The following is a 24,362-nucleotide window of genomic DNA, read 5'->3' on the forward strand; positions in this document are numbered from 1 at the left end:
TGAATTGCATTCCCTTCTGGCTTCCCTCTCACACCATCTTAAGACAAGTCAGTTTTAGTGGTTCACACATAACAGTGTTTTTCTTGATTTCTACAGCATCAGCATTTCTTCTCTGTCTTTCTCTGGGGTGACAACAGCCAGTCTCGCCTACAAAGCCAGGAAAAGCGAGAACCTCAGAAATTCCCATCACTTATAAAATTTCTCAGTGGAGATCTCAGGAAAAGTAATTTACATGAACTAGCATTCAGGCAGCTCAGAGCCAGGTAATCAGGCGGACATCCAATGGCTCCCCTCTGGCCCGCCCAAAAGTTTGGTATGTTCCACAGAGTGTGGAAGAGTTCATCTACTGAGTCTGCAATTAACACAGCCTGTTCCCATTCTCCTTTCATTCAGTTAGGATTAAAGATGAACTTCAGCCTGCACTCTGGAGCCAAAACCCTTCTCCCCTTTGGGAAAGCTTGGCCCTGAACTTCATGGCTTGCCCTTTATATAAGGAACTGAACCAAACCATCAAGAACTTTGGGAAAGTCCTGATCTGGCCTGCACTTGGAAGCTTGGCCTCATCTCTGATTAGAAGGGAATGCCTTTAACTATTTCCTAACCATAATATCCTTGCAATGGCTAATTTTAACACCACCAACCTTCACTAAGCTGATGTGGTGCTAGGAGGCACTGTGCTTTGGGGGGTGAGGTTTGTCAGATAAGACATAAAACCAAAGTCCTGGCAGTCTGGACCCTTATCAAAGGTCCTGTGGCACTTTTATGGCAGAGGAGGGAAGACAAAACAAGAGGTGTGAGCCCCATGGATGTGAGTAGGTCTCAGTTGTATTAATGGCATTGCACCTACCACAATTTCCCTGTTGCTTCGCTTGGATTTGCTAATTTTCTCCCCCTGTTCTAAAACTCCTGGGTAGCATTGCTGGAGTAATTGTGGTGGCTGCAGCTCCGTGGTGGGGGAGGAGAAGTGATCTTTATAAACACTTTATTTTTGTACTTTCGAAAGCACTTGGTTGCTTGCAGAAGGTGCTGTGTGAATCAATGTATAACAACAGGTTTCAGAGTAGCAGCTGTGTTAGTCTGTATCCGCAAAAAGAAAAGGAGGACTTGTGGCACCTTAGAGACTAACAAATTTATTTGAGAATAAGCTCACGAAAGCTCATGCTCAAATAAATCTTAGTGTCTAAGGTGCCACAAGTCCTCCTTTTCTTTTTAATGTATAATAAGTTTGCTACACTTGGCCAGCTGGGTAAATTGTATGGGCCGTGCTATAGAGGAGATCAAACGAGATAATCACAGTGGTTCCTCCTGGCCTTCGAACCTATGATTATGAATTATCCAGGCCCACCTCCACATTTCCTTTACTGCTGCAGTTGAATCAGCCAGGGAATGACATCTCTATAGTAATGTCAGATTTGTTGCCAGTGATCCCCTGAACAAGAGGCTAAAGGTCAGATCCTGAGTTCATGTTAGGGTTACCAGATAGCAAGTGGGAAAAATCAGGACACCTTTTTTTTTTTTTTTCCGGGGGGATGGTTGCATATATAGGACAAAGCCTCTAATGGTGGGATGGTCCCGATAATCTTGGGACATCTGGTCCCGCAAGTTCATTTACACCCAGTGTCAATGAAATAGCTCCACTCAAAGTATTGGGCACTAAAACTGGCCCAGTATCGGTGTGTTCTGGTTGAGCTATTCAGCATCTAAACACCCTCCCACACTGCAGGGGCCTAGAGCTCGTGCTCCAGCCTGAGCTCAGAAGATTACATGGCAAGGACACAGCCTGGCAGCCCGACTCCATGAGTCCAAGTCAGCCGGCACATCCAGCTGCAGATTTGTCTTTGCTGTGTAGACAACCCCTAAGGGCCTTGTGTATTGAACAGTAGTCTCTCCAGTCTTCTCCAGATCACTCTATCGCACGCAAGTATGGTTGTGTGTGTTATACCGCTGCATGGCAATGTCTTGACCTATACTAGATGCCGGAAAGCCCCATCAATGCCAACAGAAAGTGGTTACATTGCTGAATGAGCTGTGACTCGGTTTGATTATCTCCTCACAGCTGTTGTTCCAGGAGACGAACCCAGGGGTTCGATACCAGTACACTATCCGAAGGGAGTCTGACCCTGAGAACGAGATTCAGCCCGCAGAGTTTTCCTGGCGATACGGCTCCTGGACTACGTGCACTGCCACATGTGGGACAGGTAAGTTTGTCGACCTTTTCACGTCGACCTGACACGCTTAAAACCAGTAGCTTTGCTCTCACACACTACTTTACAGCAGGAAGGGGAATAGAGGTGATTTTTGTAAAGTATTCCATGCACATAGAAACCAAGGAGTTCTGGTACAGCACATCCCATCCGAAATCAGTTTTACTAGCTAGTCCACTGATCAGATCTGTATGATGCTAAAATATTTGCTTAATCATTGGGGGTTACCATCAAAGTTAAGGTACCAGAATAGGTCTAGTTCTCGTGGGTACAGTGTAACCTCCCCAGTAAATAGGTCTGGAACATGCTGGTTCTGGCCAAATCTCTGTAAACATCATGTTTAAAGGGAACAAAACAAAATAATTCATTTGTGACACATTTTACATCACAACCTAGGAAATACACATCAAAACAGTTTGCTGACATTTGTCTTAGAAACTCTTTGGCCTTAGGTTTCAGTGGGTTTGTAACACAGAAACAGCTGCTGGGGTCATAAATATCCAGACCAGACCCCCTGCGGAGCTCAGGCGCTTGGAGACTGCACTTTATCAGCTTTTCCCTCTTAACTTGGTGTCCTGTTACCATGCTGGTTGCCTGGAGGTTTCAGGGCCTTCTGGTTGATTCAGACAAAAGAGTTTTAGAGAAGTTGAATAAACATAAAATGGCCTGTATTTGGGTTTGTACAACACTATTTTAAAAAAAACAATTTCAAGCATCTCACAGAGGATCAGATTTGAGAGATTCCATGGAAATGCCTCATCCCAGCAGATCCCTGAAGCATGCAGGGCAGGGCTCATGCTCTTCCTTGATCTATATCCGTGATTCGCCATTCCCTCCACAGCTTTCTCCTATGCTCTTCTCCTCCTCCTTCCTGGTGATCAGTCTGTCTGCTTCAACAGCCTGTTTCAGGATGTGTGTAATGGGCTAGACACCACGAGGTGCCCCCTCGCAGCCAGACATCACAGCTCTCTCGCTGGGCTAGCACCCCCTGCCAATGGTCACGCCAGCACCTGGACTGTGACTCGGCCCTGCGGCCAGGACACCATCTTTCGTGCACCCTTTCCAGGTCCCAGTTGTCCCAAACTAAAAGTCTAAAAATGTCTCTAATGGAAACAAAAATCCTTCCACCCTTTATGGGGCTTTTCCTCAGCCAGGCTTCAGCTCAGCCTGCTGGGCTCCACACCCCCTGTGACTGGCAGGAGACCCCAGTCCCACCCTCTGCTCTGGGGTCCAGACCAGGACCCGCTCCCAAAAAGCTAGCTCCCAAAACACCCTGTCACCCAGTCAAAGCAATCACCCCTCATCTGACCTTTCACTCCTCGTCATCCAAGGAAACCCACACAACACCCTCCAAAGCCAAGCCTGGGAACTTAAATTCACAACTCTGCTAGACACTATAAACCGTGGACTCAGCAGAGACCATGATCGTATGGCTCATCACAACATTTTGTAACACACCCCACTGTCTACTAACCCTTAATTGCCCGCTTCCTTTTAAATTTAAATGGTCTCCTATAGCATGTGTAAACCCCTTATGCTTGACAATCTGTCCCAACTTGTATTTAGCTCAGAAACTCTGTTTTCCTTCCCTAGACCTGAAGAAGACCTCTTTGAAGCTCTAAAGCTTGTCCCTTCCACCAACAGAAGTTGGTCCAGTAAAAGATGTTACCTCACCTACTTTGTCTCTCTCATATCCTGGGGCAAACACAGCTCCAGCACTGCCAATGTACATTTTGCAGTGTTAATTAATGACACTTGGTCAGGCTGCAAGTAAACTACAAGTCCCAGTGAGTTTCCAAACTGGCAGAATAATGGAGACAATTTATTCGGCAGTTAGAAGAGTGGGAGGCTAAGGGGTGTACAGCTGTCTGTGAGTTTTACAGAACCACTTGTCCAATATGAGGAAGGTTAAACTTTCAAGTGTTTGTTACAGAGATACAGCAGAGAGGCATATACATTGCTACATGTCTTTGAACTTTAGATTTCTTTCCTATGATCCCATGGCTCCCTTGGGACGTTGAAGCTTTTGAGGTGTGTATATGTGTGTGTGGTCCTCTATCTCCTCTCCAGCTTCTCAGAGGCAGTAGAACACTTTGTTTTGATTTTACTCCATAAACAGAAACGAGAAGAATCTGTCTCTTGTTTTGGTTTTGGCTTTATAATGACATATTATCTTCCTTTCTCATTGGTTTTGAGGGTGAGCGGTGACATAGCATGGGGCTATTATGAGAACTGTGGTCTAGCAGCTGAATGTAAAACTTTGGTTTTGTGTAGCTGCCTTGCAAAGAGGCTCACACTTGAGTGCACAGTTTGCAAATGTAGGAGCCAGCGTTGCACTGCTGATGGCCTTATTCAGAAGCCACTGAGGATTATATTACATAATTATTATGGTCAGTATTTCCCACTGCTCAGAGAGAGAGAGAGAGAGAGATTCAGTGACCTGGGTACATGGAAAGTTTGTGGAAAATCTTACATGATTTTCCTCTTTGTCCTTCACACACAAAGCATTTGTGTGTCCACTAATCCCTGTGGAAAGTCATTAGAAGCTGAAATGCTGCCTAGCACACGTTCTTTATTTTGAAAGGACATATTAAAACCCGCCTTAATGATCAGCTATGTCAGGGCGCTCACCCATTTCCATTCTTTTAACTGAATTTTATGTTTTACGCACCAAGGCACCTTCATTCTCCAAAGAAACATTTTTTCCTGTCCTGCAGTGGGTTCTAAGAAATCTGTTTCTAACTGAATCATTTTTGTAATCAGTTGAAAAGGTTTAAAAAAAGTCTGCATAGCCATCTCTTATAGCTCCCCTGAGACTGGTACCTTGAGATGTATGGACAGTAATCTCACAGGGCATTAGGCACACATCTTGTAAATATTTTTGGAACTTCCAAGTGGTTATTTCTCTTTTTAAATAAATGTAAAAAATAAAGTATCTGACCCAAATATGTAAAGACAAAGGGGCCCAATCCTTGCTCCCACTGAAGTTCATGGGAGAGGTTTGCCATTATCCTTAACTGGAGCAGGGTTGGCGGGTAAGACACACACACACACGTGGCAGATTACATTTCCAACAGTCCAAAGGTGCTTTTGCCATCTGAGAAAACTTTATCCCTACAACTCCTAATTCTTAATGTAACCTAGTGGCCTGCGCCAGCTGCTTCAGCCAAAGAAACTCTGCACTGAGTAAATCCGTAATAACGTTTCCACCTAGCCCCCAATGGTTAGAGGTCGGCGTATGCCCTGAAACATGAAGGCTCGTGGCACATCTCAAAACCCTAGATTTTTATACTGGTTCTCCACTTGGTTGGGACTAATGCCTCAAATAGCTCACTGCTGTGTGATGAAGGATCGAGATGAGAGAGAGAGAGAACTTAGCTCACTCATTTTTATTTATAACCAGTTTCACTTTGGGATTTGCTTGTTTGTTTTAATTTATCATGTTTCAAAATAGAAGGAATAGGAAATAAGATGGTCAGACAGAGTCACAGCTGTCCAACCTGCCCCACTGAGTTGATCCTGATCCTATTTACACCAGAGTGAATCAGGAGTCACTCTGTTGAAGTCAATGGAGATGTAAAAGTGGTGTGAAATCGGAATCAGGCCCATTGATTTCCATGGGGGCGGTCTGAGAGGGCATTTACTACTACCATCTAATGCCATAGGGCTAGGCTGCAGTGTCACCATCTGCCCTCGGAGTTACAGTTCTCTCCCTTCCTTTCCCTTGCTGCATGGGGGAAGCTGCATCAGTCATACTCCCAGCATAGCTTATTTCCCACTTGGCTTGCGCATGTCAGCTGCACTGGCTGGCATTTTAGGGGGCTGCACCGCTGCACAGGAGTGGGAACGGCAGTCTGATGGCACCCAGGGCTCTCCCCTGCCCACCATGATGCTGGAAGCATCATGCCACATAGCAAGGGGACTGAGAGCAACAATTTGTGCAAAATTCCCCTCGTCTGGACAAGGCTCCGGCAGCTCAGGGTCAGAGCACAGTGGTGTGGGAAGGCTTGTGCTGTGCTTGTCCTGTAAATAAACAGGCCTTCAGGCACCAGGGCTGCCAACCTCACACATTTCACCAGCGCCAGATACCCTCCGAAAATCCTCACTGACAAAGCTGAGCCCAGTGGTCTGGGAGTTTCCTCTTCTCAGCAGAGTCCAGGAATTCCCTCTGCCGCCGGACTTCACAGCATCTTGGTTTTATCGTTAGTTACAGCTCTCCACAGGCACGGCAGAAGTGCGCACGGCAAGAATTCAAAAAAAGGGTGTCAAAGCTGCTTGTGGAATGCGAGGTCACCCGTAGCTGCGTCTCCCCACCAGGGCTGCCAGAGGGACGCAGGAAGTGCGGTCGGACAATTTAGCCGTTCGCTGAGAGTGTCAACAGGGCAAGAGCTGGCTTCTTGCCAGTCAGACTTTTTTTTTATACTGTTGCCAAAAGTACATCTGTAAAAAACCGATATCCAATCACAGACGCAGGCTACCGGCCTGCCAACTGGGAGATGTCAGGGCTGCATGCTAGTGGGTGCCTGGAGCATGGTTGTCATTCGAACACTAAACGAGCCTCCACATCTCTTCCTTATTTGCAGGGCATCTTGGATGCTTTTGACAGCTTGTAGATAGGCCCTAGCCACAGCAGAACCAAAGAGCGAGCCCTGTGCACAGTCAAACACTGCAGCAACTCACCAAAATCACTGGTACTGATGGTTTCCACTCAGCTCAGCTGTAACAATAGTGCGACTAGAGGGGGCTAGCGTTTCACAGCAGACACGTGGGTGAGATCTTCCACCCCCACTCGGACAGCGGTAAAGTCCGCTGCTTACAGTAGGCTTGCGGTAGCTGTCTTACGCTGGGCCGGTTTATTTGGAGACCCCGAGGCAGGCTATACGATTGAAAGCGCTCCTTTGAGAATCACTGCCATTTCCGCTCAACAAGGCCCCATTCTTGGTTAACCCATAGGCACTACTGTAGTAAACATGATTAATGATAAATAATACAAATATCTAGGGCTCACTCATACCTCACCTCTGTACAGAACTGTACAGCACAGAGGCACTTTCTGCTTTTTCCAACCCCTCCCATGAGCTAGGGCCAGGGGCCATGCCAGCCCTTGCATTCTGGCAGCACAATTACATGAGTCTAACACCACTGCTAGCCCTAAATTCCCCGTCAAGAGGAACAGAGGGAGCTTAAAGCAAGGGGATTAGATCTGCCCAGCTAAGGTTCGTTGAGCTGGGCCCTCCCAGGGAGAGCATAGGTGCACCCTCTCAAACAACAAGCCAGAAACCAGATTCTCCTGGCTCTCCTGGAGGCTTTGTGCATGGAACACCCCTACAGCTGGATGGACCTCCAGAGCAAAAACTAGCCCAGAACATCTTCTAACACCCCACTAAGTTCTCATCTCACATGCCTGGAAAAACTCTAGAAAATGTAGCAGAAAACAACAGCCTTTCTGTAGGTTCTCTGAACTGCCCTATAGAATTTATTAAGACTTGGGTTCTTTCCTGGCTCTATTGTTGGCCTGCTGGGTGACCTTGAGCAAGTCACGGCCCTGCTCTGTGCCTCAGTTTCCCCATATGTCACACGTGGACCATGATAATGATGCTGACATGATACTTTGTAAATTGTTTTGAGCTCTGATGATGAAAAGTGCTAGCTAAGAGCTGGGGATTATTATTATTATTATTTATTATTTTATTTCACACTCTTTTAGGATGGTTCAAAAACTGATCAAAAGGACACGGTTTAATTCTCTATTAAAAGTCTGTGTCCCACCCACTGGTGTAAATCAGCAGCGCTTCATTGTCAGTCGGTGGAGCTACACTATTTACACACATTGAGGACCTGGCCCTGTATGTACTTAGCATAATTTCTATAGACCCTTGTTGGGTTCGTCCCTAGTAAATTCCATTGGACTCTTCGCTGAGGGAGATAATTTTTCTGCATTTTCTTTTCTGTCGCTGTTGAGTATAAAACATCTGTCTGTCCAAATAAGCTATTCACTGCCTCTCCTCCCTGCTTAATTCATCCAGCCATGCCACAGGCCAGTATATATGAGATGAAAGGCACAAGTCAGAGGCCAGAAATACCAGCACTGAGGCATCACCGAGTGAATGTGGCAATGGCTGCAACTTGCTAGCAAAGAGAACACATCTGTTTTGTACCAGGCTTGTTGCTCTGAACTGTTTAAACACAGAGATAGATCATAAGCCATTGTGGCATAGAGAAGGCCCATGAGGTTCATTGCAGTTAGTTGAGATTAAAGTAACCTGGCCTTGCCAAAGTTTATCGGAGTCCAGCAACAGTTCTTGACGTGATTTAATCTCTACCCTGCAGTTCAGTGGTTTGACAAGCTCGTGCTTTTCTGATGAAAACATTTCTACTCACAGCGTAGACAGGAAGAGAGGAAGGATGAGCCTATGGTTCAAGGGCAGAAGTGGGAGTCAAGAGACCTGGTGTCTGTTCCCAGCTCTGGGACAAATCACTTAACCTTCTTGAACCTCAGGTTCCCTGTCTGGAGGATGGAGCTAATAATCACACCCACTAAAAGGTCTTTGGAGACTCCATTGATTAGTGTTTGTAAAGTGCTTTGAGCTCCTCAAATGGAAGGTGCTATAGAAACACAGAGGAGTTATTTACTGGTCTGTTGTTCTCACCTGTGATCACTAAAACTCGTCATTTTCACCTTACTCTTCTTAACTGTCCACCCTATAGCTATACCCGCAGAACATCTAACCCATTTCTTATCAACCCAGTGCAGGTGGCAAATGGTGCTTCCTCTTTCTTTGTGCTTCCCAGATCCCTCTCTTCCATCACCACCCTTGGCTGCTCTGATTCAAACACTAGAGTCCTGGGTCCATTTCTACACCCTGAATTTACCGAGCAGAAAATGACCAGCCACTACAAGGGCATGACAACGTTCCCTGCAATGTGTATTGATCATTTCAACTTTTACTAGCATTTTGTCCTGCCCACCTGGCTGTTCTGTACTCCAGACCTTTCTCAGAAAGACTCCAAAGCCCTGGTTGGTCTTACTGAGCACAGTGAACTGCTGATTTATTTATTCTTTTACACCAAGGAAGTGTCTCCATGTCCGAAAACATGTTCCTTTCTGGCTCTAGTAGCTTCTGGGAAAAGGGGCTGAAAGGAACATGTACATTGATAAACAGTGAGGAGTCTGGTGGCACCTTAAAGACTAACAGGTTTAATTGGGCATAAGCTTTCATGGGTAAAAACCCACTTCTTCAGGTGCATGGAGTGAAAATTAAAGATACAGGCATAATATGTGCCAATATATTTATGCTTGTATCTGTAATTTTCACTCCATGCATCTGAAGACATGTGGGTTTTTACCCACGAAAGCTTCTGCCCAAATAAATCTGTTAGTCTTTAAGGTGCCACCGGACTCCTCGTTTTTTTTGTGGCTACAGACTAACACAGCTGCCCCTCTGATAATTGATAAATAGTGACGTTTCTGAAACAATATGCTCGCATGCTAGTAATTTCAGACCCTTGTACCTTGCAGTACATTCTGTTTTAGTTCCCATGTAGTAATGAATTACTCTCTTTCCCAGCTAAGGAAAGAGGTTAAGGTTAGAGGGTAAGCCAGCCATGCTGTTAATGGGACTGCTTGTGCAAACAGTGTGACACCATCTTGTGATCCTATTAAATTCACTGGTCCAGCTCTGTAGGGCAAAGGTCACCCCCTCGGGGAAATGAAATCTGCGTGTCAGGCCAGGTTTTGTTACCTCCAGGGGGACAAAGCAAGCAGGTGTTGAACTGGGGATTTTTATTTTTATTGTAACCTGCAGTTTATGGAGTGTGGTCTGGGCCTAACAAGCATTTACTGTGGGAGCCAGGGCCTTTGTCGTTTCAGAGGCGACCAAGGCTGCGTGAAGAATCTAGTGTAGGTGACTGAGTGAGGAGTGCTCACCTGGTGTAACTCAGCAGAGCACCGGTCACTTCACCGCAGCTGTGCTAATTTACACCATCTCTCACACTGGTGTATATCAATGCTTATTGGTGAGGTTAGCAAATCCGTCAGTAGATGGGGGGCTGGCACACAGCTCCCGTGATAAGCTGAGCTCTCTGCTTACCTGCGAGATGCTGGGGTCCTTAGCTGGTTTTGAACACACAGATTTTTCATAAGGGGAAAAAAACACCCAACTAATGTGTGGGCTAGCTCTGGATAAACAAACAGAAGCAGCCAAATGATGGTGAGCCAGGTGAGAGGAATTTGAAGCACTGGCAGAAAAATAATAAATTGAAACTCAACTAGGAAACATGCAACCTGTACATTTAGGGGGAAATAATTGCAAACTCTTAGACTTGATAGAAGGGAGACAGCTAGAAAGTCAAGATGCTGAGGGTGTTAGAGGTGACAATGGGCAACAAACCGGACATGAGGTTGAAATAGAATATGGCTGGCGGAAAGGCTGGTGCCGTTTTGGGTTGTGGATGTTCATAGAATCATGGAATCGTAGGACTGGAAGGGCTCTCAAGAGGTCATCTAGTCCAGTCCCCGGCACTCGTGGCAGGACTAAGTATTATCAGACCATCCCTAACCTGCTCTTTAAAATCTCCAATGATAGAGATTCCACAACTCCCTGGGCAATTTATTCCAGTGCTTAACCACCCTGACGGTTAGAAAGTTTTTCCTAATGTCCAACCTAAACCACCCTTGCTGCAATTTAAGCCCATTGCTTCTTGTCCTATCCTAAAAGGTTAAGGAGAAACATTTTTCTCTCTCCTCCTTATAACAACCTTTTGTGTACTTGAAAACTGTTATCATGTCCCCTCCCACGTCTTCTCTTCTCCAGACTAAACAAACCCAATTTTTTCAATCTTCCCTCATAGGTCATGTGTTCTAGACCTTTAATCATTTTTGTTGCTCTTCTCTAGACTTTCTCCAATTCATCCACATCCTTCCTGAAATGTGGCGCCCAGAACTGGACATACAACTCCAGCTGAGGCATAATCAGTGTGGATTAGCATGGTGCCTTGCTTACAACTGGCAATATATACAGAGGAGCAAAAACTTTCCATGATTGCAAGTTGAGAAACCCTCCAGCTCCTCGAATGGTGCAGCTCCCCGCACCTGCAGAGAGACTGGTTCACAGCTGGTTTTTTGGTGGTTTTTTTTAATGTTTCAACTGTTTATAATTGAAAGGAAATGAAGTTTGTCATACACAATGTTGTCATAGGTAATAATGAACAACATGCCCATTGCAGGAAGAGTCAGCAGGGGATCTTTCTTATCCTTTCACCAGATGCTTCCTATTTTAGCTAGTCAAGGTTATGAGTAAGTGGATAGATACATGTTTGTTCATGCAAACAATTGTGTTAAAATAAGCTGGAGGGTCCGAAAAATTAAGCAAAACTCCCATTGACTTCAGTGGGGCCAGGATTTAATGTAGGGAAACTTGCACTCCCCCACTGGAGTTGTTATCATAATTACACTATGTTACAGAAATACCCTTATTATTGCACCAGACACATGACATGGTGAGCCTTTCCTCTGGGGTCAGATGGAGATGGTGGCAGGTATAGATTGTGCTACCTACATTGTGTCTGAGTCTCTACTGTTCAGAAACGCTTGGTATTGAGAGAGTCCGTTTATGCAGAGGCCGTGTGTAATTTACCTGATTGCTAAACCACATTGCAGAGAGCTTTTCCATTAGCGACACCTGCACTTGTGCAGCTAAAAGAAGAGAGTAGCAGTCATCTCCTTTGTGTGCTGGAACTTTAAAACAGAGTGGCCTCTCTGACTGCTGCAGAGCCAACTGTGCAGTGAGCCACTGTACCGGTATTCATTCTCTCCTGGAGACTTGATATTTGCTCTTTCTTCTTTGTTTTCCTTAAACTGAAATACAATACTTTGTCCTGCCTGGAGTGCAGGGGACTAGACTAGATGACCTGCTGAGGTCCCTTCGAGTCCTACACTTCGATGAAAAGTCAGCTAGACTGAGGAATGTATGAACAGAACACATGGAATGTGAAGTTTCACTCAGAGTGAAGGTTAAAGTGTAATGAGGCGAATTATACTCATTTTGCGTTATTGGGCAACCTTTGATTTGTTTAAATACCTACTGTATTCAAGGGACCAGGGAACTTAAATGTCCTTGCTTATTCTATGTTATTTCCTGACCACCCTGAGCTTTGAAAGTGAGTTGGCAACGTATAATCTGACACATTTCTTTCTTTTATTCTTTTTCTTTCTTTCTTTTTTTGACAGCTACACATTTAGAAGATCTTTCTACCCTTGATCTATAGGTTTCTGCTTGGAGTGCCCTAGATTGGATCTAAAGTCAGAATCTAAGAATTTATTTCATCCGGCCGAACAGATAACACATCCCGCTTCCCTGGGGAAAATCTTGCATTGCCTGCTGTGTGTTTTGTATAGTAGAGACTTGGTGCCCTGGGTGGATTGGTACTCTTTCTAACCCTTCACCTCTATGCTGCACCAACCAGTGGGAGATGTGTATCCAGGATTCTCTTCCAGCACTGTGCAGTTCCAGAAATCAGATTGTGATAACATATCATGTATTGGGTTTCCTCCTGCCCTTTTCACATCCACAGACAATGCAAGCGTTGTTCCTCCGACAAGCTGTGCCAGTGCAGATGAGTGAGAGAGGGACAAAATTAAGTGGCTGCTGAGCAGAAAGGTGACCGTTTGTGAGTTTCATGAACGGTATGAAAGATTCTGGGCAGGCATCACGGACAAACTCTGCAGAAACAGACTTTTCACGTCATTTAATTTTTAAGGATTTTTTTTCTTTTCTTCTTAGTTGTCAGGTTATACGGGGCCCTCCTGTAACATGTTAGCAGTGGATTTTTAATGGCCAAACACCTTGAAACAAGAGAATAAAAACCACACGATGCCAGTGCCTGACTGGTGGTTTTGTAGCTTACCATTTTAAAGGAGCTATTGTGGGGAGTTCATTTTATTCCTTCTACATAAGCAGCATTATCCTCTTTAATTTTTTACTTTTTACAGGCTACTTTTTTGGTTGATTTAAATTAAGGAGCTGAGGGAGGGAGCTGCCGGCAGAATGGCTAGCAGAGGGAAAGCTCAGACAAAGGCGCTGGTTGTTAATACTTTATGATATGTGCTGTGCATGTGTGTCTCGGAGCGCTGCAATCTAAGCCTGACATCTGCTGACCTGAGGCCCAAATCATTTCATTCCGAGGCCACTTAATTATAACATTCCATGTCTCAAGCCCCCTATAAAGGGGGCTGATTGTAACAGCTCCCTGCAGGTGTGCAGTTCAGACACTCAGCTCTTGACACACCAAAGCCATTTTCAGTGAGGGCCCCGCTTGCCACACTGAACCTGCGTTTGCTGCCTCTCTCTGTCGCCAGGTGTTCAGAGGCAGATCGTGCACTGTGTTGAGCAGCTGGCTGGACTAGTGGACGAGCGGTACTGTGACTCGTTGACCCGACCCGACGACAGGCAGCGGACGTGTAGCGAAGAGCCCTGCCCAGCCAGGTTTGCTTTCCTTTGCTTTTCCATCTTCTCATTCACCCAGCCCCAGATGCTCTCCCTACTTTAACAGAGGGGCTGCGGGAGGGCAGAGTCTCAGCGGGTGCAAATTAGCATCTGAAGTCAGTGGATCTACGCTGACCTACAGCAGCCTGGGCGCTGTCCTGTCTGTATAAAAGTGACCACTGGACTCCATGATTCTGCATCCGACTCCCTCCACCCTGGCCTCTAGTAAGAACTATGGCCCCAGTCCTGCAACTGGATCCATACAAGAGACCTTTTGCTCCTATGCAGAGCCTCATTGATGTCCATGTGAATAGGCATTTGCAGCTTGGGCCTGTAGACAGATCCTCAAAGGTATTTAGGTGCCTAATTCCTATTGAAGTCACTGGAAGTTAAGAGGATCCAGGTCTGAGCTCCCCTGGGTTAAGGCTTTGCTGGAAAGGCCATGAACTCGCATGCTGCTCTATAGATAACAACTCATGCCACACAGTACTGCAGATAATCTCAAGAACAGATCCTGAATCCCAATGCCCTGAACTTTTGGGGAGGTTGAAATCCAAAACCCTGATCATGAGCCAAGTTTCGCTAGTGACCCCTACCTTTATAGTGGCCCCTCTGACCTCTAGACAGAAGAGCAGGAGAGGCTGCTGCAGTCCCAACTAGCCTCTGCTTTGCAAATGGCTTCTGTCTTTACACGTAAACCACACTCCAGCCTCCCAATGCCCGCGCAGATTGGAGTGTTTGAAATCCAGCTCAGAACGTGGAGACATCTCTGTGAACATCTCTGTAACACTGAGTGTTTCTCTATAACAAGGAGGATAGATATTTCACTGTTACTAACAACAAACCTGCAAATGTGAGTGCTCACTTCGGCTCCCACCTTTTCCCCTTTCATTTTCCTAGGTGGTGGGTTGGCGAGTGGCAGAAATGCTCTGCCACTTGTGGCGAAGCTGGGCTCATGAAGAGGACGGTCCTTTGCATTCAGAGTGTGTGGCTGGATGAACAGCGGGCTTTGCAGCACACACAATGTCAGCATCTCTCCAAGCCAGATGCCACTGCGCCCTGTAATAGGGATATCCTCTGTCCTGCTCAATGGGCCATAGGCAACTGGTCTGAGGTGAGAAAGTCAAAGGGTAAAGAGCACATTAGTCTTAGTTCCTTGGGAAGCTTGAAGGGTCACTTAGATAAACATGCTCAGGGAACAATGGGCTCTGCTGGAACCACAGTGAATTTTAGAGCAGTGGTTCTCACCTGGGGTCCACGGATCCCTGGGGATCTGCAGACTATGGCTAAGGAGTCTGCAAAAGGTTGTTGTTACCATAGAACCATGGTTTTCAATCTGTGGTCCACGGACCTCTGGGGATCCTCAGACTATGTGTGGAAGATTTCCAAAGGGGTCCACACCTCCATTTGAAAATGAAAAAAAGTTGAGACCCAACTTTTTAGAGAAACAACAAGGAGTCTGGTGGCACTTTAAAGACTAACAGATTTATTTGGGAATAAGCCTCCTTGTTGTTTTTGTGGATATAGACTGACACGGCTACCCGCGGATACTCGGTTTAGAGAACTAATCCTTGATTCAGGTGGCTTGTTCATCACTGCACTCACACGCAAAGCACAGGGCCCTCGTTAAGAATTCTCTGGGAAATCACTACGTCCTAGAACAATCTCAGCAGTGAAATACTTAGCGCAGGGGCTGGCTCAGATTAAACCATTTTAAAGAGGGGGGGGAAGAGAGGAATTCAGACAGAAAACTCAGGTTGGGGGAGGGGGAGGAGGTGTCTAGCTCTCATTCGAACTCCACCTGTCAGACATTCCTGGAACTAGTTGGAGTCCTGACAATTTAAACATTAAAATTCATTTTAATTCTCTCCTTTTTTTGAGGAGCTGCAATTATAAAAACCAGATCAAGTGAAAGGCAGGTTTGTGACCCAGACAGATCTTAAAATAAAGAATCACCCCGAGGCTGTTATAATCTTTTTTCCTTCTTCAAATTTGGCTGTTTCCTCCATCAGGGTCTAGTAAAAACTCGGTGCTTGGTGCAAAGAATTAGATTGACAGAAATAAAAGCTTTTAAAGCTTTTTAAATATTTTGCAGCACTACAAGTTTCCACCCTAAACTTTGGCAGAATCCTGCACATGTTTTGAGCACACTGCAACATGGAGTTTTAGGGAAGTCGGGAGAGTTTGTATGTGTGTACACACTACGGGTGTGTCCACGCTAGAGTTAGACACCCCCAGCTGGCCTGTGACAGCTGACTCCGGCTAAGAGGCTCGGGCTCAGGGTCTGTTTAAGTGTGGTGTAGACCTTCAGGGTCAGGCTGCAGCACGAGATCTGGGACCCTCCCTCGTCACAGGATCCTAGCGCCTGGACTCCAGTACAAGCACAAACATCTACACCGCTGTTAAATAGCCCCTTAGCCCAAGACCCGCAAGCCTGAGTCAGCTGGCCTGGGCCAGCTGCCAGTTTTTAATTGCTGTGTATACAGACCCTTGTCCATGGGTGGTTAACTGCTCTGTACATATACTGTCATATATGGTCATGAGGAAATTGACTCTTCACTTTTAAAAAAGAGAGCAGGCTAGAGTGTATGACTATACAGAGCTGCCCAGACTGTTCACTGATCAGCTTACATGATGCCCTGCTATTTAAATAGATAAATCAGTCAGGTGAATTGAGGTAGCAGAGGAATTCTCATAAGAATGGGGAGGTTTGGGGATGTGGGAGGAGTTTGGCAAAGAGTTAGGTCAGCCAAAGCTGGTGGCAAAGCAAGAGTTTATTTTCTGTAAAATATTTTTTCTTTGACATTTGACTATTTTTTAAAAATGGAACTTTTCATTATGTATATAAATTTCCAAAAAGTTACATTTTCATTAAAAATGTCCATAGAACATATATTTTCATTTACTATATTATATATATATATAACCTTTTTGATTTTTTGTATTGCCATCTTTGATGGGTCATCTTAATCACAGATTGGATTTTTAACTAAAAATCATAATTTCAAATTTTAAAAAATAATTTTAAAACTAACTTAAAAATAAGTTTTGGTTTTAAATTATTTACCAAAAACACAACAGAATGAAAAGGTGAAAAGGTGAATGGAAGAATGTAAATGATAATTGGGAACTGTTTAAGAAAATATTTTACTAGATGCCCCAAAAGCCACAATTCCACAATCAAGAAAGAAGGCTTCACTGATCAAAAAACCAACTTATCTTAGAGGGGAAGTGAAAGAAGCTATAAAAAATTATATATATATATACATAATATAAACAAATGAGATAAAGGGGACATTTATAGCAATGAATATAAATTAGAAACATGAATTGTAGAAAATTGATAAGGGAAGCAAAAGGATACAAGTAGACCTTTATGGCCAGCAGTGTTAAGGACAATAACAAAGAGATTTACTAAAATGTATTAGGAACAAAAGTAATCCTAACAGTGGTTTCTCCATTGCTAGATGGAAATGGTAGAATTGCCCATAATAATACAAAATAAGCATAAGTGTTGAATAAATATTTTTGTTGGAGGGGAAAAACAGATGAAGTATTCATATCGGATGATGATGAAATTCTTTCCATTTCAAGAGTAACTCAGGTCAACAGGTCTGGATAACTTGCATCTAAAAGTTTAAAAGGGGCTGGCTGCGGAGCCCTCTGGACCATTTATGGTGATTTTCAATAAGTCTTGGAACACTGTGGAAGTTCCAGACGGCAGGAAGAGAGCTAAAGTTGTGCCAGTATTTTAAAAGGGTCAGTTGGAAGAGCTGGGTATTTATAGACCTGCCAGCCTAACATTGATCCTGGGCAAAATAATGCAACAGCTGATATGGTACTCAATGAATAAAGAATTAAAAGAGGGTAATATTATTTATGCCGAATATGGGTTTATGTTTGATATCTTTTTTTGATGAAATTACAAGTTTGGCTGATAATGGTAATAGTGTTGTTGTAATATATGTAGACTTCTGTAAGGCATTTAACAAGTTACCACATGACATTTTGATTAAGAAACTAGAATGATCCAAAATCTATGTGGCATACATTAAATTGATAAAAACAGGCTAATGATAGGTCTCAAAATGTAATTGTAAGCAGGGAATCATCACTGAGTGGGTGTGTTTGCAGTGGGTCCCACAGGGAACAGTTCTTGGCCCTTCGCTAGTTAACATTTTTATCAGCGATCTGGAAGAAAACATAAAATCATTCCTGATAAAATTTGCAGATGACACAGAGACTGGGGGAGTGGTAAATAATGAAAAAGACAGGTCAGTGATCCAAAACAATCTAGATCGCTTTGTAAACTGAATGCAAGCGAACAGCATTGATTGCAATATAGCCTAACGCAAAGTCATGCTGCTAGAAACAAAGAACGCAAGCCATATTTACAGGATAGGCGCTGCTAGCCCAGGAAGAACTTACTCTGAAAAAGACTTGTGGGTCATGGTGGATAATCAGCAGAACATGAGCTCCCAGTTCAATGCTGTGGCCAAAAGGCTAAAGTATGTTGTTAAACTTTTCCTCTCTTGTTGGTTGCCACCCCTGTGAAGTTCCTAATCTCTCCCTCCTTGTGCTGTCCTGATAGTTGAGATCAGCCTGCTGGGATCCCCTAGATTCAAACGTCCGGAGACTGGGGCCAGAGCGTTCTCAGTGGAGGTTTTCTACTCTGGAACTCAGTTCCCTTGTGCCTTAGCTGTCTGAGCTTTTGGACCTTCTGGGTACAGTGTTGGGGCCACCTGTTTTCTCAGGCTTTGGCGTACGTAATAAGGAATGGGCTACAGACATTGCTCCTTGTTCCAGTTGTGTTTTTATGGTGACAGCAGGGTGGTGCGAAATAGGCTTGGATCCTGCTAAGAGATATTAGTACGTTGTAACATGTTATTTCAGTTCTATTTTGTAACTGGTATAAATGCCTGGCAATGGGCCCTTGTTGTTATAAATAAACTGCTCCTTGTGCCAAGCACATTCCTTACTCCAGATTCACTCATATTTTACATTTCTAAAGAGCCTGTAACCTACAGTAAACGGAGGCTCCGTCCTGCCCTTTGATACTCAGGCAGAGGCTGTGAGCTGCTGAGTCAGCAACTGATAAATGCAGGGAACCTTGGGGCTGACTAAGGATGGAGAAGATGCTTCACTGGATCTGTCCTCCACACAGGAGCCCACGGGAATTGTAGTGGGGACCATAAGCTCTTTACAGTCCAGGACTGGCCCTTGGTACCCAATGGGGAGAGCAAAACTAAAACATCATGAATTGATTTACATTTAGAACCAAAAAGGTATTTGAAAATCCTTCACTGACATGCTGAGAACAGAGTTCAAGAAACCAGTGTTTTCCCCATAGCATTAAGCATACATCATATGCACATAAAGCCAGAATAAAGACACACACCCCTCCTGCAATGCCACCCCTACTTGTCCATCCATCCATCCAAGTTATTCATACTGCCTTCCTTCACCATAGTGTGTGGGCACCTCACAATTTGCAATGTATTTATCCACACAACACTCCTATGAGGTAAGGCAGTGCCGTTATCCCCATTGTACAGATGGGAAACTGAGGCACCAAGAGACTAAATGACTTACCCAGGGTCACGCTGGCAGTCTGAGACAGAGCAGGGAATTTAGTAGGGCTTGTGCCCTAATCACCGGGCCAACCTTCCTCTCTGTTCAACCATGCAGTAGAAACACAATCTTGAACTCTGTCTTAGTATATTCATGAGAACGGGCCTGTTTTCTCCATATTTTGATTGAAAATATTAATACACTTGTTCTTTTTAGTATATGGGCCAGTGACACGAATGGCCCATGTCAGAGCTTTCACTGGTCAACTAGGATTTCTCCAGTGTGGGCGAGCACCCAGGGTAGACGGCCAGTGTGCCGGCTCTGTGCACATCTCATAACCAACCCCCGCACTGTGTGCCCTAGGGAGAGGATGTGACCTCCACTCCACTCACTTCACTCCCCAGCTGCCTTATTGGTCCCTCAGAGAGCCATTCATAAGTGCCAAGGGTTAGCTAGGCCCTTAACAGCATGGGGAACTGCGGAAGCACAAAGTTGGCACCTAATGACGTTTGCACAAATGTAACGTACCCACCCCCATACACACATTCACATGGGTCTGCCCCCAAGCACAGCTTGGCCAGACCCTACATATAAACTCTGCAAATAGTCTGAGAAGTTAATCTGTGCAATTCACCTTGAATTCTGATTGCCTTGCTTTGGTCGCTATAAATTAACCTCTTGCCCAAACTGATATATTGTCAACCCAAATATATGGTATTTCTAATGAAATCCCCTGTGCTTAGGTTTGCTTTTCTAGTTTGATTATGTAAGGGACTTTGTAATACATGACTAATGCTATATACATCAGTTACAATGAAGCATAATGATCTGCGGCTCATTCAGAGCAAGTGTGATGTTAATGGAATTACATATTAGGTAGGATAATTTCACTGAACTTATTTCCAGTTTGTGGGTCTCTTTTATACTGAATATTGTCAATGGGTCCATTATGTGCTTTTCCTCAACCAAACATCTTATTAATCCTCATTTTTCCATTTACCAGGCCCGCACCCTTTATTTAACAATCTCTTTCAAGAGAAGGGGCAGAATTCATGGCAACTGCAGTTGGGGCTATTAGATCATCTTATCCAGTCCTCTCCACAAACCCCAACTCCACGAAAACTTTCTGGCCAGCATGTAGGCCAAGTTTCAGCCTGAAGCAAAATAGGCCAAGATATAAATACACCAGCAAAATGGTTTGTAACAGAAATATTATAGGCTCACTACCAGACCTTTTTTTTTGTAATATACAGATTTCTTGGTGCTGTATATCTAGCCAGCAGAACTAAGTGCCATTATATCTAGTAAAGCACTCCTGAGTCAAGTTGGTTGGAGAAGGTACAGAATTTTTATTAATTGCATGAGCACGCTGCTCAGTTGAAGTGTTTTCTGGCTTCTGGTTTTACAGGCTTAGAGAGCTAGCACTGATATTAGCATAGTCACGCCCGTGCAAATATTAAATCATCTCATTTGCAAAACAACTCCCATGGTTGTATGGTAATGCATGTCCTTGCTGTAATTTAATGACTACTGTTTCTCATGCTCTCGTTTCTGATATTTTCATTTCTTTTTCTTCTCTAGTGCTCAGTAACATGTGGAAATGGAACACAAAGACGCCTTGTTTATTGCAGTAACAATACTAGGACAACTTGTGATCCTACACAGAGACCACTGTCAGAAACTACTTGCTCCCTGAAGCAATGCCAGAAGAAAATAGAAAATGCCAACACTGACTGGTCTGGCAGTGGATCTTCAAGCAGAGAACTATTTAATGAAATAAATTACATTCCCAATCATCACATTTCCCACTTCAGCCCCTCAATTCCGAATAATCCAAAATCCAAAGACAAGAATGTCATAACTGAGGAAGATTTTTCAAGCAGCAGTAACAAAAAGGGAAATGTGTTTGTTGATGATTTTTACTATGATTATAATTTTATCAATTTCCATGAAGATCTGTCCTATGATCCCCTGGGTGAGAAAGACATCAAGAGTGAGGGGTTTAAACCAGATGCAGATGGCGAGGCAGCTAATAACCTGGAGGATTCTAATGAAACGTCTCCTAACATTCCATATAATGTAAAACCAGAAGGAGAACGCAATGAAGGAAACTCAGCAAGAAGTGAGACAAATACTTCCGCAGATGTGCATAATGAAGAAAAGGAAAAAGCTGGGATTGGAGACAATAAAACTCTCTTCAGCATAACTGAAGAATATGAGGATATCAGGACATCTACTGCCCACTACATAACCCCCTCCTACATTGGAGAGGAGGAGGAGGAAATGCATATGCCACTTTCTGAAGATCAGCCATCCACTGAGAATGGAACAAGACTTTATTCTATAAACAGCCAGGATAATCTGCCCACTGATAAAACCCAAGGAGTCCTGCTGACAAGGACCATTTCTGAAGAGGATGCAACAGTCACCATCCCCTCTATCAGTTATCCTTATCTGGCCATCCCCACTCCACCACTGCCTGTTGACAAGGGCAGTGCTGGTGGAGAAGAGATGTATGACATTTGGGGAAGTACAGGAGAGCCTGGAAGCAGAGAAGAGGACAGTAAAAGCACAGAGGTTCCTATTAACAATGACAGCAAAGATGATGGCTTGGCTGGTATTGCCCGGCCAGGCCAGGAAGATACCAATGAAATGGATTTGGTCATCATTGATGATGGTGAAACTGACTCCAAAACCAAAGATGAAAAAGCAAAGGCTGGTATAATCGCAACAGTGGAGAGTGCAGATGTGAACAGGCCCGCACATAACCCACCTCCCCAGCCAACGACAAATGAGCCACTGCATCCTGCAGCAAAGGACACCCCTTTCCTCTCCACTGAACACAGATCTGAGCAGGAAACAGGAGGCACTAGTAAAGACACTGACCCCACTATGGGTTCATATAACTCAGATAACAAAGAACCGGACGACCATACATCCCGTGCAGAGGATGTACAGAACCAGCTAGATGATTTCAGTGCTGTTTCACAGACACACAACCCGCAAGCAGCCACCATGATAGCTCTTCCCCTGCTGTGGTCCATGCCCCCCCACATGCATGAGCCATCCACACAAGAAAGCAGGACACTTACATCAAACAGTCTAGCCCACCAGGGTGCCCAGGCACCAGCCGTGCCAATATCCTCAGATCCAAACCCCACAGCTGGTCCAGAAGGGACGCTTTCAGCTTTGCCAGCCAAGTTAACCACATCATGGTGGGCTGAGAGGGAAGCAAATGAAATAAAGACGACTCATTATACAAAGGATGTGTTTTCTGATGTGCCTGGGGCCCCCCGCGCAGGCCCAAATGAAAGCACGGGCCCGGATGAGAGCTCGCCATGGGGCACCCAAAGGATATTTGCTAATAGGGATGGAGAACACGGACCATCTCTCCCCACGCCCAGCCTTCCAGACCGGCAGCAGCAGGAGGCAGAAGCAAAGGAGGATTCTTTCCTATTGCTCCCTGCTACCGGAGCAGCCCCAGTAAAGACCAGCTGGGAAGTTGGGAGCTGGAGTGAGGCAAGTACAGCTGAAACCTGTGAAAAGAGTAACCCAGGCACCGTCTGGCAGATGGGCCCATTCCTTTAGCAGGGCTTTGTCGCGCGGGGCGCTCTTGTTGGGCTTACTGAAAAGGTGCTTGTTTCACAGATCCATTCTTTCCCTTGGCCAAGCTCCATTTCCAGGTGTTAGCAGAAGGAATCAAGTGGGAAGGGTGCCAGTGGTACACAGGGGTGGTGCACAGAGGTGCCCTGTCCGGGGGTGGAGATCAAGAGCAGGAAGCTGGCCAGAGCTTCCCAGTGCCCGGGCGAGCACACACACTGTTACGCTCCTAAGGGACGTGGCCTGCCTCCCCTGCACACACTCCAGCTCTGCTGGTTGGTGCACAGGGGGTGCTGTTGTACCCATCCCCGTTGGGGCCGTATGCTCCCACTGAAGCAGCCTGTGCCCCCCCCAGCACAAAGGCTGTGGTTAGACCAGCCCTTCCGTTGGCCTCACAAGCGGGAGAGCAGGGAGAAGGCTCCATACTCCCTCCCACACGCTGTGCAGCCACTGGAGGCCTAACCCTAACTTAGCCCCAACTTGGTGAAGCATGGAGCGGCCTGCACAGTCCCATTGTGCACAAAGCCTCACAGGGAAGGGTTATGTCACCCCAAGAGCCAGCCCTCCCCAGCTCCCGAGCGGTGATGTGGCCCAGCCCTCCACTTCGCCCAGCGTCTACATATATAGTACTGCAGTGCGCCAGCAGGCAAGAAAACGTGCTCCAGACCACAAATGGGCTTCCAGTTCACTTCCACTATTGGTATTACTGGACCGCACGGGGGCCCCGTCAGGTCAGGGCCCTTTTGTGCCAGGCACTGTACAGACATACAGTAAAATGCAGACCCTGCCCCAGAAAGCTCGGTTACACCTTTGTGTGAGAGAGCCTTAAAACATGGTAAAATCACAGGGATTCTATTCGCATCGAGACTACAACTTACCAGAAAAATCATACAGCACTGAGTCTGCATATTGAGCTACTGTCGCTAATTATTAGTGTCCCTTTATTGTAAGGCGATAGCTTCCTATGACTATTCTTTGGGTAGACTTTGCAATGACATACAAATGCCTGATGCAATTCATTGCATGGTAATGAAGTGAGAGTCAAAAAAGCACAAAGAAAACATACATTAGTGTGCCTTTCTGCTTCCCCAGAATAATCTGAATTTCCCTCCGCTGCACTTTCTCTGTCAGGAATGTCTTTTACAGAACTCCCAATGTGCAGTGGGTCTTATCTGCTCAGGGACATCTATGTCACAGCAATGAAACAGAATTATGCTGGTTTAACCGAGAGCACAATTTAATCACATATTCTGAATGTGGCTCATCAGTTCCTGATGCAGGGCTAGAATAATGCCCATGTTCAATGACTTTTTTATACATCTTGTGTGCTTGATTGTCTTAGACTGATATTAAGGATTGTCCCCAAATTCTTAAGTTCTGTACCCAAACTTCTCAAGAGTCTCCTTGTAATTAGGCTTTAGTGCTGCATAACCATGAGAATAATGTGTGCTCTGGAAAATAAGATGCAAGAGATAAGGCCAGAGAGGAGAACAAGATGCAGGCT

At 45.1% G+C, this 24,362-nt stretch overlaps 1 protein-coding gene across 2 annotated transcripts in view; it reads left to right on the plus strand.

Annotated features, from left to right (window-relative positions):
* The window catches only part of ADAMTS7 (ADAM metallopeptidase with thrombospondin type 1 motif 7), a 139,775-nt gene that overhangs the window by 67,929 nt on the left and 47,484 nt on the right, over window positions 1-24,362 (plus strand). For both annotated transcript variants that reach the window (XM_073304523.1, XM_073304524.1), the window contains 4 exons: window positions 2,057-2,198; window positions 13,561-13,687; window positions 14,588-14,801; window positions 20,840-22,777. In XM_073304523.1, the coding sequence (XP_073160624.1) occupies window positions 2,057-2,198; window positions 13,561-13,687; window positions 14,588-14,801; window positions 20,840-22,777 (2,421 nt within the window). The remainder of the gene's footprint in view (window positions 1-2,056; window positions 2,199-13,560; window positions 13,688-14,587; window positions 14,802-20,839; window positions 22,778-24,362) is intronic.

The sequence above is a fragment of the Lepidochelys kempii genome, chromosome 10 (genome assembly GCF_965140265.1).
Source record: "Lepidochelys kempii isolate rLepKem1 chromosome 10, rLepKem1.hap2, whole genome shotgun sequence".
NCBI lineage: Eukaryota > Metazoa > Chordata > Testudines > Cheloniidae > Lepidochelys > Lepidochelys kempii.